The sequence below is a fragment of the Dendrobates tinctorius genome, unplaced genomic scaffold (assembly GCF_039654945.1).
Source record: "Dendrobates tinctorius isolate UK_male_01 unplaced genomic scaffold, ASM3965494v1 ptg000134l, whole genome shotgun sequence".
In the NCBI taxonomy this organism is placed as follows: domain Eukaryota; kingdom Metazoa; phylum Chordata; class Amphibia; order Anura; family Dendrobatidae; genus Dendrobates; species Dendrobates tinctorius.
This window is the reverse complement of record NW_027361802.1, coordinates 5,609,228-5,628,288: the sequence shown is the minus strand read 5'-3', so window position 1 is coordinate 5,628,288 and position 19,061 is coordinate 5,609,228. Positions and strand designations below refer to the sequence as shown.

The 19,061-nt window shown below is 49.2% G+C and overlaps 1 protein-coding gene across 11 annotated transcripts in view; it reads left to right on the top strand.

Moving 5' to 3' along the window:
- ELAVL2 (ELAV like RNA binding protein 2) overlaps positions 1-19,061 on the top strand; it is a 425,680-nt gene that overhangs the window by 184,224 nt on the left and 222,395 nt on the right. For 5 of the 11 annotated variants that reach the window (XM_073543694.1, XM_073543702.1, XM_073543701.1 and 2 more), the window contains exon 1: positions 16,129-16,275. The exons of 2 other annotated variants lie outside the window; for them this stretch is intronic. Coding sequence is in view for 1 of the 9 variants with exons in the window: in XM_073543700.1 (XP_073399801.1) it covers positions 16,237-16,275 (39 nt within the window). In the remaining 8 variants the exon portion in view is untranslated. Of the gene's footprint in view, positions 1-10,089; positions 10,877-16,127; positions 16,276-19,061 lie in introns of those variants that run through there. 4 more of the 11 variants (XM_073543695.1, XM_073543692.1, XM_073543698.1 and 1 more) reach the window with 4 other exon arrangements.

The window sequence follows — 19,061 nt, the reverse complement described above, 5'->3', positions numbered from 1 at the left end:
GTAAACTCAAATCCTTCCTCATGAAGGCTAATAAATCGAGAGTGTTAACTTTACCTAAATCGATAGCCCCTAAATGCAAAATTATTAAATCAGGATACGGATTACTCTTTGACAGCTGTTGCATAAATCCAACCAAATTCTTCCATAACATTCCTCTTCTGCTAAACCAAAAAATGTGGAGGGAAGAAGTATTAAATGAGAGATTCTCTGTATAGCACCGCATCGTCGCCCTTTTTTCGGCCCAATAAATATACGAGGGTCCGATGATCCACACAATTAGTGGACCTATAAAATGAATAAGATGTTAGCATTTTTGATTCCCACCTTCCAATTTTCATCATATTATTGGCTTGAAAACCCAACCTAGCCGCTTCCGTTGCTGCTCCAATACGAAAAGAGTGCGATGTGATTTTAACATCATTTTAAACCCAATTGGACCAGACATTTTTTTTAAATTAAATTGAAAAACAGTCACCGGTGTACTATTGCGGTGAATGAAAAATGGACCTTCTAAACTTGGTCTCATGATAAGCCATCTCTTCACATTCGAGACTGGACAAATGACTGAATCTGAGATTGCAGATAAACTAACTGAAGCTCCTCTTCCTAACTGATCCGTTTTTGACCTATTTATAAATAAAACGACAGAGGATTCAAATATCTTTACATCCTCCATTAACAGGCCAGAAGGTGAATTTTTTGACTGAGAAACTAGTTCCCCGACACGAAGAGCTGCAAAAAATGCTAATGTAAATGTTGCTGAAAACAAACAACTTTCTTCAAAATTGTCGCAAACCGATGGGAGAGACAAGCAAATGTCTTTTAGCAAGCTAAATGATATGGGACGACGATCATCCTGTTTAAAATTAGCCCTTCTGAATCCTTTTAAAAATTGTTTCATTAAAAAATTGTCATTCAACGGTTTCTTGCCCAAAGTTTTAAGGAAAAATGAAACACCAGCAATGTATTTTGCTAACGCTGAATAAGACAGACCGTTCAAAACCAAATGCTCTGCAAATTTCAGAGCTGTTTCTTCATTAGCTTCGTTATATGAGTAACCGTTTGCTGTACAAAATCTTATCCATACATTCCAAGCGCCCGAATACTCGGACCAAGTTTTTTCAGCCAAGGACTTTCCAATAAAATATTGAATTAGACCTGTACTATGTCCCATATATTCTCTGGGCAAATCGTTCCTTCTTTGTCGGCTCCGGGAACATGCTCAAAAAACTTTGACCACTGGCGGTGACGAAGTTTAGCACAATCATTAATTATCTCATTTGAAAATGACTCTTTTAACCAGATATTACAGTCCATACAGGCAAGAACTAGAGGCCTAAGAATCTGGTTAGCCCATCTGTTTTTATCCGAAAATGTATTTAACATAAAAACCAAACCCTGGTTGTTAGAACGAAATAATATACGCTTATTGCAAAGGCTAGGTCCCCACAAAAGAATGGCTACATATATGGCGAAAAGGTCTAAAATTGCTCCCTTCTTAATAATATTACTGTAAGACCAAGAACTAGGCCATCTGTTTGACGACCAGTGCGATTTAAAAGATAAACCAAAACCTTCTGATTCGTCCGTAAAAATATACAAATCCAAATCTTCGGCAAATACAAACGGGGTCTGCCACATTGTCTTGCCATTAAATTTAGATAGGAACAACAACCAAGTTTTTAAATCCTCCTTAAGCTCACTACCTAATCTCAGGTGTGAATTAGGCACAAGGTTACCTGCTGTGGCATCGTACAGCCTTCTCGAAAAAACCCTACCCTTGGGTACGATTTTTAAGGCAAATTTCAAGGAACCTAATAACGACTGCAAATTTTTTAATAAAACTTTTTCCTTCGACAAAAACAGATTAATCATATAGCAAATTTTGTCAATCTTTTCAGCAGGGAGAGAGCATGTCATAGATTCAGAATCTATCAGAATACCCAAAAATTCCAAAGAAGTACAAGGAGACATGGTTTTTTCTTCTGCAATAGGTATTCCAAAATGCTCACAAACTTTAACAAACTTATCCATCAAAGCAAAACAAACGTCAGAATCTCTGGGACCAATAAACAAGAAATCATCAGGCTGTGTGCACACGCTGCAGATTTTGCTGCGGTTCCGCAGCGGATTTGGCCGCTGCAGACCCGCAGCAGTTTTTGCTGCGGTGTACAGTAGCATTATTCCCTATGGGAATAAAAAACCGCAGTGCAGACGGTGCGGAATTTTCCGCGCGGATTATCTGCGATTTTCAATCCGCAGAAAGAATTGACATGTCAATTCTTTCTGCGGATTCTGCTGCGGGTTGCCATCTCCTCCATTGAGGAGATGAAAAACCGCAGGGCAAAACTGCAGCGCAATCCGCAGGTAAAACCGCAGGTCAAGACCTGCGGTTTCACCTGCGGATTTTACAAAATCCGCGCGGATGAATCCGCACCACAATCCGCAGCGTGTGCACACAGCCTCAAGATAATGCACTACTCCGCCGCCTTTTTATTTGAACTCCACTACCCATTGAAGAAAAGTTGAAAACGTCTCAAAATATTAAAAGATAATGAAAACCCCATAGGGAGACATTTATCAAAAAAAAATTATTTTTAAAACAAAAACCAAGGGAATTGAAACCTCTCGGATCAACTGGTATCAACCTGAACGTAGCTTTTATGTCAGATTTTGCTAGCAATGACTTGTGACCAAAACTTTGCAGAAACTCCACTGCAACATCAAACAAAGTGTACTTCACTGAACAAATTTCCGTATCCACTTCATCGTTTAGGGAATTTCCTATGGGATACGATAAGTGATGAATCAGTCTAAACGAACCTACCTCTTTTTTAGGAACTAAGCCCAATGGCGAGACCCTGAAATTATCAAACGGAGGAGAGTCAATGGGCCCTCAACTCTACCTGCTTCAATCTCTTTTAATATTTTTTCCTCGACTATCATTGGATAATCTAACGCTGATCGCAAATTGATCCATTGTTTGCAACCAGTACCTGAAAATGTTGGAACAAAAAATCCGTTACAGAAACCATTTTTTAGCATGTAACTACTCTCTGTGTCTGGGTACATTTCTAACCATGGGACCATATTTTGTAACTTCACTGGAGTCAGCACTCTTTGAAAGTGCATCTTTATTGGGTCCTTGCTGACCATTTTGAGACTGACGTTTGAAGCATCTAAACATTGCATGTGTACCCCAAAACGAGCACTCATGGCAAAAACGACAGTTTGCAGCCCACTTACAGCTTGATTCGTTAAATGCAAAACACACCCCTTTTTTACTAGGTGTAGACATATTCTGCTTATATGATGGGAACTTCTGGGGCAACATCAAAATTAGCCATACTATAATCCCAGGTCTTTTTTACCTCATGATAGGTTAGGGTGCATGGCTAATTTTTGACGAAATGCTTCGTCATATTGTAACCATGACATGCCCCCAAAGTTCCGATATGCATCCAGAATTGAATCTAAATGCTGAAACAGCCCCGAACATAACGAAGGGTGTTTTTCACCCAGTACAGCAGCATAGATAGCAAATGCTTGAAGCCAATTATTAAATGACCTCTGAATAACTATCCGTTTCTTTTCTTCCGGTTCATCTTTTCTTTCATATCTATGATATTGTTCTTTAATTGACGGTAAAAGGGAGAAAATATCAATGTATTCCCCGTGCCAAATTTGTTCTTTTACTGACATATTAATATGGAAACCAAGTGGAGACATCTCACATGACAAAGATTCTTTTAACCCCTTAATGTCCAATGACGTGCACACTATGTCATCAGACATCTCCCCTGCTTTGATGAGGGCTCCGGCGCTGAGCCCGCATCAAAGCTGGGACATGTCAGCCGTTATAAACAGCTGACATGTGCCCGCAATAGGCGCGAGCGGAATCGCCGTCCGCCCGCGCATATTAACTAGCTAAATCCCGCTGTCAAAGCTGACAGAGGGCATTTAAATAGCATTTCCGGCCGCTGGGCCGGAAATGACCTCATCGCCGACCCCGTCACGTGATCGGGGGTCGTCGTCATGTTGCCTGGACAACCAGAGGTCTCTATGAGACCTCTATGGTTGTTCCAGGCATATGGCTTTCAGCGCCACCCGGTGGTCGGCGCTGAAAGCACAGCAGTAAATCTGCTACACATGGGCGATCTGATCATCGCCCATATGTAGCAGAGCCGATCGGGTTGCGCATGCTTCTAGCCTCCTATGGAGGCTATTGAAGCATGTCAAAAGTAAAAAAAAATGTTTAAAAATAAAAAAAATAAAAAAACCTAAAAGTTCAAATCACCCCCCTTTCGCCCCAATCAAAATAAAATAGTAAAAAAAATCCCACATACACATATTAGGTATCGCCGCTTTCAGAATCGCCCGATCAATATAAAAAAGCATTAACCCGATCGCTAAACGGCGTAGCGAGAAAAAAATTCAAAGCGCCAGAATTACGTTTTTTTGGTCGCCAAGACATTACATTAAAATGCAATAACTGGCGATCAAAAGAACGTATCTGCACAAAAGTGGTATCATTAAAAATGTCAACCCGGCACGGAAAAAATAAGCCCCGACCCCAGATCATGAAAAATGGAGACGCTACGAGTCTCGGAAAATTGCGCAATTTTTTTTTTTTTTTAGCAAACTTTGGAATTTTTTTTCACCACTTAGATAAAAGAGGACATAGACATGTTTGGTGTCTATGAACTCGTAATGACCTGGAAAATCATAATGGCAGGTCAGATTTAGCATCTAGTGAACCTAGAAAAAAAGCCAAGCAAAAAACAAGTGTGGGATTGCACTTTTTTTTGCAATTTCATCGCACTTGGAATTTTTTTCCCGTTTTTGAGTAAACAACATGGTAAAACCAATGGTGTCATTTAAAAGTACAACTCGTCCCGCAAAAAATAAGCCCTCACGTGGCCATATAGACAGAAAAATAAAAAAGTTATGGCTCTGGAAAGAAGGGCAGGGAAAAATGAAAATGCAAAACCAAAAATACCCCTGGTCATTAAGGGGTTAACAGGACTTCTAGCAGCCCTGTTTTTACAACTACTCTGCTGCTGGCTGCAACCTCATGAGGGTGTAACACTGGGGCTGTTCCTGCAGACATACATTCACTTAACACTTCTTTAACCAAACACTTCAAATTAGCATACAATGGGTAGATAAAGGGACATTAAAAATCTCACCCCTCTGATACTGTGTGTCGACCAGGTCCAAGGAAGCTTCGGCACTCAAGCCTGTCACTTGCCCCAACTCAACTGTGAAGCGGCTGCAATCTTCCAATGGCAGGCCCATGAGTTTAGAATAGCTACTGACCCACTGAATTTGGTAACCTTGCCTTGCACAGTGAACATTCCTTGAACTTTGTTTTATCAGACACTAGCTGAAGAGCCCGGCATTGCCCGGGCATACTAACTAACTGTGCTTAGTTATAACAAATTATAATGATTATATTGCGCATAAAAACATTTGATCCCAAGAGAAATTGCACTAATTGCAATAAAAAAGAAAAATACTAAGGTAAAATAGTGACCAAACACTGAGGTAAAATACCGACCAAACACTGAGGTAAAATACTGACCAAATACCAAGGTAAAATAATGACCAAATATTGAGGTAAAATACTGATCAAACACTGAGATAAAATACTGACTAAACACTGAGGTAAACCACTGACCAATACTGAGGTAAAATACTGACCAAATACTAAGGTAAAATTATGACAAAATATTGAGGTAAAATACTGACCAAATACTGAGGTAAAATACTAAAATACTGAGGTAAAACACTGACCAAATACTGAAGTAAAATACTGACCAAACACTGAGGTAAAATACTGACCAAACACTGAGGTAAAATACTGACCAAACACTGAGTTAAACCACTGACCAAATACTGAGGTAAAATACTGACCAAATACTGAAGTAAAATACTGATCAAACACTGAGATAAAATACTGACCAAATAGTGAGGTAAAATACTAAAACACTGAGGTAAATACTGATTAAATACTGAGGTAAAACACTAAACACTGAGGTAAAATACTGACCAAATATTGGAGGTAAAATACTTATCAAACACTGAGGTAAAATACTAATTAACTACGGAGGTTAAATATTGACCAAACACTTAGTTAAACCACTGACCAAATACTGAGCAAATACTGAGGTAAAATACTGATCAAACATTGAGGTAAAATACTGACCAAATACTGGTAAAATACTGACCAATCACTGAGGTAAATTAACTACCAAAGACAGAGGTAAAATACTGAGGTAAAATAATGACCAAACACTGAGGTAAAATGCTGACCAAATACTGAGGTAAAATAATGACCAAATATTTAGGTAAAATACTGATCAAACACTGTGGTAAAATACTGACCAAATAGTGAAGTAAAATACTAAAACATTGAGGTAAATACTGATTAAATACTGAGGTAAAACGCTGACTAGACACTGAGGTACAATACTGACCAAATGTTGGAGGTAAAATAATTATCAAATACTGAGATGAAATAGTAATTAGGCACCTTTCACATGTCAGTGTCTCCGGTACATGTGGTGACAGTTTTCTCATATACCAGAGACACTGACACACGTAGACCCATTCAAATGAATGGGTCTATGTACATGACAGTGTGTTTTGACAAATCGTGTGTCTGTGGGCAAAACACGCAGACATGTCCGCTTTGACACGGACACACGGACCGCAAAACATGCCGCACACGTGCACATGAAGAACAGTGCACGGATGGCCGCCGGGGAAGAAGCGGCTACTGTAAACCGTTGTTCCCTGGCAGCTTGGTTCTGAAGCCGGCTGTCATTTTCCCTGCTCTGCCTTCAAGCAGAGGAGAACGATGAGTGGTATATTAAAGTCCGAACGACAGCAGATGTTACCCCCATCATCCGACACCTGCTGTCGTTCGGACTTTAATATACTGCTCATCGTTCTCCTCTGCTCAAAGGCAGAGCAAGGAGAATGACAGCCGGCTACAGCACCAGCCGCCGGAGGACAGAGGCTTAACAGTAGCGCTACTTCCCCGGCGAGCGGCCGGCCGTGTGTTCGCGTGGTACTGATGCGGCACACGGGTGGCACACGCTTGCCACACGTAGTACACACACGGACACTGATATCTCCGATACCGTTTTTTCCGGTACTGGAAATATCAGGACGTGTGAAACCGGCCTTAAATACTGAGGTAAAATACTGACCAAACACTGAGGTAAAATGCTGACCAAATACTGAACTAAAATACTGATCAAACACTGAGGTAAAATACTGACCAAATACTGAGGTAAAATACCAACCAAACACTGAGGTAAAATACAAACCAAATACTGAGGTAAAATACCAACCAAACACTGGGGCAAAACACTGACCAAATACTGAGGTAAAACACAGACCAAACACTGAGGTAAACCACTGACCACATACTCTTTAACTCTTCTGCCAGTTTTAGTCAGTGGGACATACCCAGCCTGCTGCCCAGGTAGGGAGGACATCAGTGCTGGGCTGCCTGCACCTACACACACAGACTACACCTGCCTGCTACAATCCCCTCTTGCAGCGAGGAATACAGGCCATTTTTACCTTGTGCTCTGGGAGACTAAATACTACAGCACTAATTCCCAGGAAGGCTTGTGTAATGCTAGCAATAGGGGAGACTCTTGGGCATGCACAGTGCTGCTCTTCTTGTACACAGCGAGGCTGGAGTGGGCAGAGCACATCAGTCAGTGGACAGCTCCGCCCTGCAGCACCATGAGCCAGGTAACTGATGCCCTGCTTCTGCCATAGCTCCCTCCAGGCATCGTACTCCCCTCAACCAGTGTGGATGGTTCCTAGCAGCCCTCACAGGCTGCAGAGATCCATCCACACACAGAATCAATCCCAGAAAGGCTGCAAAGAGCATTCTGTACCAACAACATGGGCCATGTGGATGGGGCTTGGCATGTGGAGTGTGGCTTTCCGGAGTGGGCATGGCTTGATACATACACACACATATACATACACTCAGCTTTATATACAGTATATAGATTAACTAGTTATGCAACCGATAGTGCCTTGTAGTAAAAGTAAGATATTATAAGACACAGAGGAAACATGAGGCCTCTAGAGTCTAGGGCCACACATGCAAGACACAAGACCAGACTCAGACTTAAATTTAAGTAGTTAATCCATCTGATCTCAGGATAAACCTTCACTTTGGGTGGGGCTAGACTATTGAGATGTACCACTCAAAGGAGCCAATCAATAAGGCACAGCTGGAGGACAGTCTTCACAGAGATAATGTGCTGTCAATGTGCCCTCTTACAGAGCTGGAGTAGTTAGACTGTTACTGGTCTGGTGGACAATTGTGAAAGAATCTGAATGCTAATCAACCGCATGCTGATTCACAAGGCTGTTCCTCTCTGGAGGCTGAGGACTCACGACCCACTCTGCTCCACTGGATGGGCCTTACTGTCACTGCTTCTTCCACTGGTGCAACTGCTTCTTCCATTACACTTAGGAAAAAGAGCCAGAGCACAAGTGCCCTATCTGCAGTCAGACCTCATTTTGAATAAGGGAACACTACAGCGTCTCCTTCCTGTGCACACCTCCACCAAAAGTGATCTTTCCACTTTTGGTTCATGTGTCCCCAGCATGACGTCCTCAGAGTACATTGCACATATGCAATCTGAGACAATGTGGCTGCCGGAGAAATATTGGTGGACATAGGTATCTGCTACCAATGCTCGCACACTGGCACATGCCCCCACTGGACTAGCGGCAGCATTTCCAGTATCTGACACTGGTGCTACAAGCCCAAGGCCGTTCTTCTAGGCGACTGGGTTAGGCCTGAGTGACTATTCCTGTCCCACCATGATCCTTTGACTGGCAACTCCAGGATGTAGGTTCCCTCTCCAAGGACAGGAAACCAACTGATGCAGTACAGAAGTGCAGCCCTTGCATTTTGTAGGTTTCCTGGTCCTTGAAGGGCGGATCCCTCTCTCAGGTGGTGCTGCCATGGATGATAAGAAGAAAATTTGTTTTTGAGAAGACAATCTTCAGTTCTACTGTTCTGTGTTGATTGCATATCTCACACTAGTGGACCCCCTGGTTTATTTAAAATAATCTAAAGTCAGATTCTCATGCAGATCAGTGTTCGGCCCATATTCCTGAACAACTCATTTAAATATAAGGAAAACATGGATTTATCTGGAATAAGACATCGGATCGCAGATATTAAAGTATCACTTTATTCAACTTCCTATGACCTACATGCCCATATACATGGCTTAAGAGGGACAATCCTACTGACAGATTTCTTTTAAATTGTTCTGTGGTTGGTACTGGAGCTGAAGCACTGCAAATATCCTACTCTTAGCTCAGAAAAAGAGCTTTTTTTTTTCTAAAAGAGCTTTTCATCTACCCAGCAACAAAACATTTTTGTTGCCGGAAACTATTAAAAAGTCTATCTGATGCCCATCTCACCTGCCCTATGGTCACCAGAGTAAAGAAGGATCAGGCAGCATGGATTTTAACTTTCCCTACTATTTCTTCCCATGGGATACAAAATGCAGATGTAGCAGTCTGGCAGCAGTTAATTTCTACATACCTACTAAAAGAAAAGGCTGATCCAGGGGAGTTTATGGGAAAGACTGTCATTCCCAACCATCGTGCCCTATACTGGAAGGAGAGGAATAGTCTGCATTTGTGCACAGCTTCCAGACCGGAGACATGCTGGGCAGAATCATACAGTGCGGAGATTAGGAAACTCTCCATGGTGCTGAAAGCTCGCTGCATATAGGATTTAGCCAACTTACGTCCAGGATCAGCCATGCACAGGCTCGGAGGACACAATCTGGATTGTGTGACATAGGAAACAAGCTATTTACATACAGGGCTTGTATAGGATGTCCCACACATGTCCCTTACACTACCATTAGCTTCTGTGCACATTAACCCCAGCAGCACGCAGCAGTGGGACTGTGTGCAGTAATGACATGGACCTACAAGCAATCTTTGTAATGTCACTGACAAGCTGGAGGGCAGGCTAAGATCCCTCATCATCGCTTCTAGGTGTTTTACAGGACATATGATGGCGATCGTGGAGTGAAACGAGGGAGTCTGGGCTATGACCTGACGATTACTCATTGGGGTTGAAGGCCATTTCCCCAACAGCATCATTGCGAGCAGCAGGACCTCAGGTAGCTTGAAGCCTGAGCACTACGCCCCTTCTAGAAAGATTCCCTGAAAGTCATGCTGCCATGGTGCGAGCTGCCGGCGAGCTTCTCCCACCCGCCATCATACATGACAGTGCAGCACAGGCGAGGTGGCTCGTCCGGCCCTGCAGGAGGAGCAGCTGGCAGTGACCTTGCCAAGTCCTTGGCTCCTGGAAGAAGACCGCATGCCCCTCTCTGGGTAATTAGCAGGCACTGGCCGCCCCCCGCTGCTCATCCTGGTGGGCGTGCTCACTGCTCGCCAACAGAAGCCGGGCTGGAGGCTGAGGAGAGCGCAGAGCGCCAGGACCTGGGCAGGTGTAGTCGGTGCGCTCCTGAGCCGCGGGCATCTTCTCACTGCTCCACCTAGTCATTATTGTCCATCCCTGCTCTCTCCCCCTCCCCGGAGCATGCAGCAGCTAGCTAATCAGAAGCCCAGGGAAGAATTCCAGTAAGAGCCGGCACACGGTGTGACGCCTCGTCCCCAGCCCTCTCTTTGTGTGCGCCCTAGTTTACAGGCAGCACTGCGCTCTGTCATTACTTTCCTTTGCTCCAGCCCTTCTGTATGGTCTGATGTAAAGTCGCCACAGCGCCGCAGCCAGTGATCCAGCGCGCAGCCAAGCTCCAGTGCAGCCATTCCGGCACCCATCCTTCCCGGCGGACAGCGACAGGTGAGTGCAGCCGATCTGCCAGCTGGGTGGGGGCAGCGGGACACGGAGCTGCTGGGCACTGGAGGCAGCACAGTAGTGGGAACTAATCGACTACTTTCTTCTCATTAGCTGTATTGTACACTTGCAGATTAATTGTATTTACTGCTTTCATTTTTGGGGAGCACCCTGCAAATAGAGGGCCCCCTCCCTGCCTACACAGGGCACCCTGCAAATAGAGTGCCCCCTCCCTGCCTACACAGCGCACCCTGCAAATAGAGGGCCCCCTCCCTGCCTACACAGCGCACCCTGCAAATAGAGGGCCCCCTCCCTGCCTACACAGGGCACCCTGCAAATAGAGGGCCCCCTCCCTGCCTACACAGGGCACCCTGCAAGTAGAGGGCCCCCTCCCTGCCTACACAGCGCACCCTGCAAACAGAGTGCACCCTCCCTGCCTACACAGCGCACCCTGCAAATAGAGGGCCCCCTCCCTGCCTACACAGGGCACCCTGCAAGTAGAGGGCCCCCTCCCTGCCTACACAGCGCACCCTGCAAACAGAGTGCACCCTCCCTGCCTACACAGCGCACCCTGCAAATAGAGGGCCCCCTCCCTGCCTACACAGCGCACCCTGCAAATAGAGGGCCCCCTCCCTGCCTACAAAGGGCACCCTGCAAATAGAGGGCCCCCTCCCTGCCTACACAGGGCACCCTGCAAGTAGAGGGCCCCCTCCCTGCCTACACAGCGCACCCTGCAAATAGAGTGCACCCTCCCTGCCTACACAGCGCACCCTGCAAATAGAGTGCCCCCTCCCTGCCTACACAGGGCACCCTGCAAATAGTGCCCCCTCCCTGCCTACACAGGGCACCGTGCAAGTAGAGGGCCCCCTCCCTGCCTACACAGCGCACCCTGCAAATAGAGTGCACCCTCCCTGCCTACACAGCGCACCCTGCAAATAGAGTGCCCCCTCCCTGCCTACACAGGGCACCCTGCAAATAGTGCCCCCTCCCTGCCTACACAGGGCACCCTGCAAATAGAGTGCCCCCTCCCTGCCTACACAGCGCACCCTGCAAATAGAGGGCCCCCTCCCTGCCTACACAGAGCACCCTGCAAATAGAGTGCACCCTCCCTGCCTACACAGGGCACCCTGCAAATAGTGCCCCCTCCCTGCCTACACAGGGCACCCTGCAAATAGATGCACCCTCCCTGCCTACACAGCGCACCCTGCAAATAGAGTGCACCCTGCCCATACAGGGCACCCTGCAAATAGAGTGCACCCTGCCTACACAGCGCACCTTTCAAATAGATGCACCCTCCCTGTCTACACAGCACACCCTTCAAATAGATGCACCCTGCCCATACAGGGCACCCTGCAAATAGAGTGTACCCTGCCCATACAAGGCACCTTGCAAATAGAGTGCACCCTGCCTGCCTACACAGCGCACCCTTCAAATACATGCACCATGCAAATAGAGAGCACTCTGCCCATACCTGAGCACCCTGCAAATAGAGAGCACCCTGCCCATACCTGAGCTACCTGCAAATAGTGCACCCTGCCTATAGCTGAGCACCCTGCATATAGAGAGCACACTGCCTATAGCTGAGCACCCCGCAGAGTGCACCCTACCTATACCTGAGCACCCTGCAAATAGAGTGTACCTGCCCATACCTGAGCACCCTGCAAATAGAGTGCACCCTGCCCATACCTGAGCACCTTGCCTATAGCTGAGCACCCTGCAAATAGAGTGCACCCTACCTATACCTGAGCACCCTGCAAATAGAGTGTACCTGCCCATACCTGAGCACCCTGCAAATAGAGTGCACCTTGCCTATACCTGAGCACCCTGCAAATAGAGTGCACCTTGCCTATACCTGAGCACCCTGCAAATAGAGTGCACCCTGCCCATACAGATCACCCTTTAAATAGGTGCACCATGCCTATACAATGCATCCTGCAAATATAGTGCACCCTGTCCATAGTTTCAGGCAATATTACAATACTTACGCAAAATATTCCCATCAAAAGCACTGTCCATTCCATTTACTGTAATGTCAGGCAGCACTAAATCCCAGCAGCTGCTCATCAGCCCACTAGTACTTATGAGAAGTCTGTATACAGCAGTGGTCTCCAAGCTTTCTGACCTATAGAGCCACATCCAGCTCCCTCCCCCCTTACAGTAGTGGCAACCAGAGCACCAATTACCGGTATAATGATAACCAAAGCTTTTCCACAGAAATCCCCCTGAATCAGTATAACAAGATCCAGAGGTTCCCACAATACCCCCCATTCAGTATTCTCCCATCACACTGTCTCATCCAGCTTCAGGCACCTCCTCTGACCGCTAGTATCATCCTTTCTCCAGCGTACCATCTTTAAATCATCTCTAAACCCCAAGACAGTAAATGTGCATCCAGATCTGCTCTTCTGTGCAGGGCTACTCACAAAATTCACCATGTGCTCCTCATACCTGTATACTAGACCTGGAGCTAACGCACCAAGCTGGCAGACAGTCGTGAGCCACAGTTCATGTGGCTCCTGAGCTACAGGTTGGGGACCCCTGGTATAGAGCATCCAAGTCTCTTCAGGGCGATAACTGGGCTCTGCTTTACTGCAATTTCAGAAACCTGAGCAGCTTCCAAGATCCTGATCATAACTTGGCTTTCGCACTTCGCTGGCTTTGCCTGCACCCCCCCCCCTCCCAAATATAGTTTTATGATCACATTCTTATGCTTTAATGGAGAATTGAGCGGTGATTCATTTGGGATAAGGCTACACGTCACTGTGGTTGTGTGACGGCACGCTGCCCACTCAGTGTTTGCTGGACCACTGTGCTTAGACCCAGATAGAAGTGGAGTACTCCATGCTTGTGAGCTGCGGGAGATCTCAGAGGGGCAAATTGGCTGTAAAATAAGTCAGTCCTATCAGCTGGAATGCTATAGATAAAAAGGCGAATTAGAGGCTTACCTTGTTTGGAGTGCTGAGATATACTCTGTGTATATATATATATATAGCAACACTCCTAACAAAGTGGGCTTCAATTATCCTTTTCAGTTTTCCGTTTGGGGGACTTTGCCCTCATGTTCTCGCTTTTCTCCTCACATATCTGCTTCCAGTCCTCCTAGCCTAATGGCTGTCACCCCAGCAAGCTGTGAGCATGACTGGAGCAATGTCGGCGCCTCCACTGTGCACCTGACTGACCCCACAGCACGCCAGGCAGCCGGGATGTGCGATTACCACTGGCCTGCGTGCAGTAACACGGCCCGACCTGTGGCACAAGCAGTGCTCTGCGCGCAATCACCGCCACCTGGCCGCTCGCACGTCCTTCCCGCTCTTGCCACTACTCTGCCAGGGTTAATGTTCCCTTCGCCCCGCCTCTGCACGTCACAGCTGGAAACTATATCTTGCCCTCGCGGACGGCGACCGCTCGCTAAATTAGTGGTGTAGCAGCGCGGGCTGAGGCTGTGCGCGCTTTCCCGGGTTCTGGCCGGCGCCGGGTTTGTGGCAACCTGGGCTGCGGTGGAGGCAAGAGGTTTGTGGTCTGGTCTGCGCTCGCAACGCCCCGGATGCTGAGCCGACAAGGTCTCCCTGGACAGCTTAGACATGTGAGTGTGCAAGAAATGGCGGGAACCGTGCACTAGTTATATATAACCTGGCGGCCGCAGCGGGGGGGAGTTTCCTCTCAGCGTTTTTATTTGCGTTATTGTTGCTACCTCACCCACGCCCTAGCCCTGCCTCATACACCCTGGAACATGCCCGCTACCTGCCTCATGCACCCTGGAACATGCCCGCTACCTGCCTCATGCACCCTGGAGCGTGCCCGCTGCCCTGCCTCATGCACCCTGGAGCGTGCCCGCTGCCCTGCCTCATGCACCCTGGAGCGTGCCCGCTGCCCTGCCTCATGCACCCTGGAGCGTGCCCGCTGCCCCGCCTCATGCACCCTGGAGCGTGCCCGCTGCCCCGCCTCATGCACCCTGGAGCGTGCCCGCTGCCCCGCCTCATGCACCCTGGAGCGTGCCCGCTGCCCCGCCTCATGCACCCTGGAGCGTGCCCGCTGCCCCGCCTCATGCACCCTGGAGCGTGCCCGCTGCCCCGCCTCATGCACCCTGGAGCGTGCCCGCTGCCCCGCCTCATGCACCCTGGAGCGTGCCCGCTGCCCCGCCTCATGCACCCTGGAGCGTGCCCGCTGCCCCGCCTCATGCACCCTGGAGCGTGCCCGCTGCCCCGCCTCATGCACCCTGGAGCGTGCCCGCTGCCCCGCCTCATGCACCCTGGAGCGTGCCCGCTGCCCCGCCTCATGCACCCTGGAGCGTGCCCGCTGCCCCGCCTCATGCACCCTGGAGCGTGCCCGCTGCCCCGCCTCATGCACCCTGGAGCGTGCCCGCTGCCCCGCCTCATGCACCCTGGAGCGTGCCCGCTGCCCCGCCTCATGCACCCTGGAGCGTGCCCGCTGCCCCGCCTCATGCACCCTGGAGCGTGCCCGCTGCCCCGCCTCATGCACCCTGGAGCGTGCCCGCTGCCCCGCCTCATGCACCCTGGAGCGTGCCCGCTGCCCCGCCTCATGCACCCTGGAGCGTGCCCGCTGCCCCGCCTCATGCACCCTGGAGCGTGCCCGCTGCCCCGCCTCATGCACCCTGGAGCGTGCCCGCTGCCCCGCCTCATGCACCCTGGAGCGTGCCCGCTGCCCCGCCTCATGCACCCTGGAGCGTGCCCGCTGCCCCGCCTCATGCACCCTGGAGCGTGCCCGCTGCCCCGCCTCATGCACCCTGGAGCGTGCCCGCTGCCCCGCCTCATACACCATGGAGCGTGCCCGCTGCCCCGCCTCATACACTTGGAGCGTGCCCGCTGCCCCGCCTAATACACTTGGAGCGTGCGCGCTGCCCTGCCTCATGCTGCCTGGGGCGTGCGCGCTGCCCTGCCTCATGCTGCCTGGGGCGTGCGCGCTGCCCTGCCTCATGCGGCCTGGGGCGTGCGCGCTGCCCTGCCTCATGCGGCCTGGGGCGTGCGCGCTGCCCTGCCTCATGCGGCCTGGGGCGTGCGCGCTGCCCTGCCTCATGCGGCCTGGGGCGTGCGCGCTGCCCTGCCTCATGCGGCCTGGGGCGTGCGCGCTGCCCTGCCTCATGCGGCCTGGGGCGTGCGCGCTGCCCTGCCTCATGCGGCCTGGGGCGTGCGCGCTGCCCTGCCTCATGCGGCCTGGGGCGTGCGCGCTGCCCTGCCTCATGCGGCCTGGGGCGTGCGCGCTGCCCTGCCTCATGCGGCCTGGGGCGTGCGCGCTGCCCTGCCTCATGCGGCCTGGGGCGTGCGCGCTGCCGGCGCCGGGTTTGTGGCAACCTGGGCTGCGGTGGAGGCAAGAGGTTTGTGGTCTGGTCTGCGCTCGCAACGCCCCGGATGCTGAGCCGACAAGGTCTCCCTGGACAGCTTAGACATGTGAGTGTGCAAGAAATGGCGGGAACCGTGCACTAGTTATATATAACCTGGCGGCCGCAGCGGGGGGGAGTTTCCTCTCAGCGTTTTTATTTGCGTTATTGTTGCTACCTCACCCACGCCCTAGCCCTGCCTCATACACCCTGGAACATGCCCGCTACCTGCCTCATGCACCCTGGAACATGCCCGCTACCTGCCTCATGCACCCTGGAGCGTGCCCGCTGCCCTGCCTCATGCACCCTGGAGCGTGCCCGCTGCCCTGCCTCATGCACCCTGGAGCGTGCCCGCTGCCCTGCCTCATGCACCCTGGAGCGTGCCCGCTGCCCTGCCTCATGCACCCTGGAGCGTGCCCGCTGCCCTGCCTCATGCACCCTGGAGCGTGCCCGCTGCCCTGCCTCATGCACCCTGGAGCGTGCCCGCTGCCCTGCCTCATGCACCCTGGAGCGTGCCCGCTGCCCTGCCTCATGCACCCTGGAGCGTGCCCGCTGCCCTGCCTCATGCACCCTGGAGCGTGCCCGCTGCCCTGCCTCATGCACCCTGGAGCGTGCCCGCTGCCCTGCCTCATGCACCCTGGAGCGTGCCCGCTGCCCTGCCTCATGCACCCTGGAGCGTGCCCGCTGCCCTGCCTCATGCACCCTGGGGCGTGCGCGCACAAAAGTAACTATCAAATCTGTAGCTTTGCTACATATATATCATATATTTTTTTGCGCTCGTACATTCCTGTTTGCGTAGCTAAGGCTAGTTTCACATTAGCGTTTGGAGGACACTGCTGCTAAGCTCCGCCTCCGGTCAGCTCCGCCTATGGGCGCATGCAGTTGCATGTGACCTGTGTACCCTATCTTTAGCATTGGGTACGCAGGCCGTGCGCAGGTATGATTAGCCGCCGCATGCGTCCTTTTGACGGTGCTCCATTCTGTGCCAAACTCAACGTGTTGCATTTTGGTGCGCATTAAATGGTAGCATTTATAATTCTGCGTTTTTTTCCCCTGATAGTTTTGAGCGTAAACTCTGCAAAATTGTCAAACTCTTGATGGTCTTCCAGTTAATTTTTATGGGCAAATCCACTTTTCTGTTCCAAAAGAGTTTTTTGAACTTTTTTTCTTCAAACTACTCAGTCCAATCAAAACAAGTCTTCAAAACAGCGGCAGGAAAACTTAAGGCTATGTGCACACGGTGTGGATCCTGTTCGCAGCAGAACTGCATGTGATGTACAGTAGCATTCTTTTCTATGTAAAACAAAATCCGCAGTGCACATGCTGCGTTTTTTTCTGCGCAAATTTGGTGCGGAACGAAAAAATGCAGCATGTCACTACTTTTGTGTGGTTTTGCTGCAGTTTTCCACCTGCTCCATTATAGAAATCCCCAGGTGGAAAACCGCAGGGGAAAACCGCACAAAACATGCAGTAAAAACGCACAAAAAAATGCACTAAATCCGCAGCAAAAATGCAGGTAATTTGACTTGCGGATTTAGTAAATTCTGCGCGGAAAATTCCAAAGCAGAATACGCACCGTGTGCACATAGCTTAAGGGTATGTGCAAACGTTGCGGATTGGCCTGCGGCATTTTCCGCACAGAATCTGCATCTCTTGGCAGAAACCGCTTGCGGTTTTGTTGCGGATTGTCATGCGTCTTTTGATGTGCGGATTTGCCTTCCTCAATATATAGTCAATGGGTGCAGAAACGCTGCGTTCCCGCACAAAGAATTGACATGCTGTTGAAAACAGCTGACATGTCCCGGCTTTGATGCAGGCTCACAGCCGGAGCCCTCATCAAAGCAGGGGTACTGCCATTGGACGTACTATTCCGTCCAATGGCAGTAAAGGGGTTAAGGGGAATCTTTCAGCAGGCTTTTTCCTATGTAATCTGAGAGCAGAGTAAAGCAAGAAAGCCTGATTCCAGGCTTGTATCATTGGGCTGCTTGGTGTAGTTTTCATAGGATACCTTTTTTTCTTTTTTTTTTTTTTTTTTATGGAGATGCAGCAGAGCGAAGTCTTCTGCTGTGTAACCCCGTCCACAACCCTGATTGGCAGCTTCCTGTGTACTCTGCAATATAAGCAAGCTGCTGTTCTGTGGTTGGGGTTTCACAGACTAGCATCACTGCTGATCTCCTAAGCTGTGGTCCTCGCAGTGTCTGGCTTATAATGATAAAAACACTGCATTGAAACTACAGAACACAGTCTAATAAGTGTCACGTTCCTGGAATCAGGGTCTCATGCACTACATTAGATTGAATAGCAAAACCTAGTAACAAATTCTCTTAACTTAATACAATTTAGTCTTTGGCAAGCTTCACTACCTCAGTGACGATCCCTTTTCTTGTGTCCTTTATACGGATACTGTTACGCTTCCTTTTTAGCAACATAGAGATGGAATAAGTAATCCATTGCATCAGTTTTGCAAATTGAAGCAGAAGGGCCTCTGTGATCATGGGATCCTCCATGTGGGTTCTGTTTTTTAAAAACGGAAGAAACATTTTTGTATATTTGATGCATCAGATCATTTATTCTGTTTCAGACAAATGCAATGTCTGAACAGACATTTAAGCAGCTGTTCATGTCCCCTAGCTGTCAAATGGACTCATCGGCACCCCACAATCATATTGCAGGTGTGCATGTGACCTGTCAGTTTCAATAGCCAGGAGTTAGTATGTCCAATCCAGTTTGTTAAAAAAAAAAAAAACTATAGTCAATTAAAAGGCTGTCTTTGGAATGAGTCCCCCTCACCTGTGTGTCCACCTTAACTCCCCTTTAGGGCCCCGTCACACATAGCGACTCACCAGCGATCCCGAC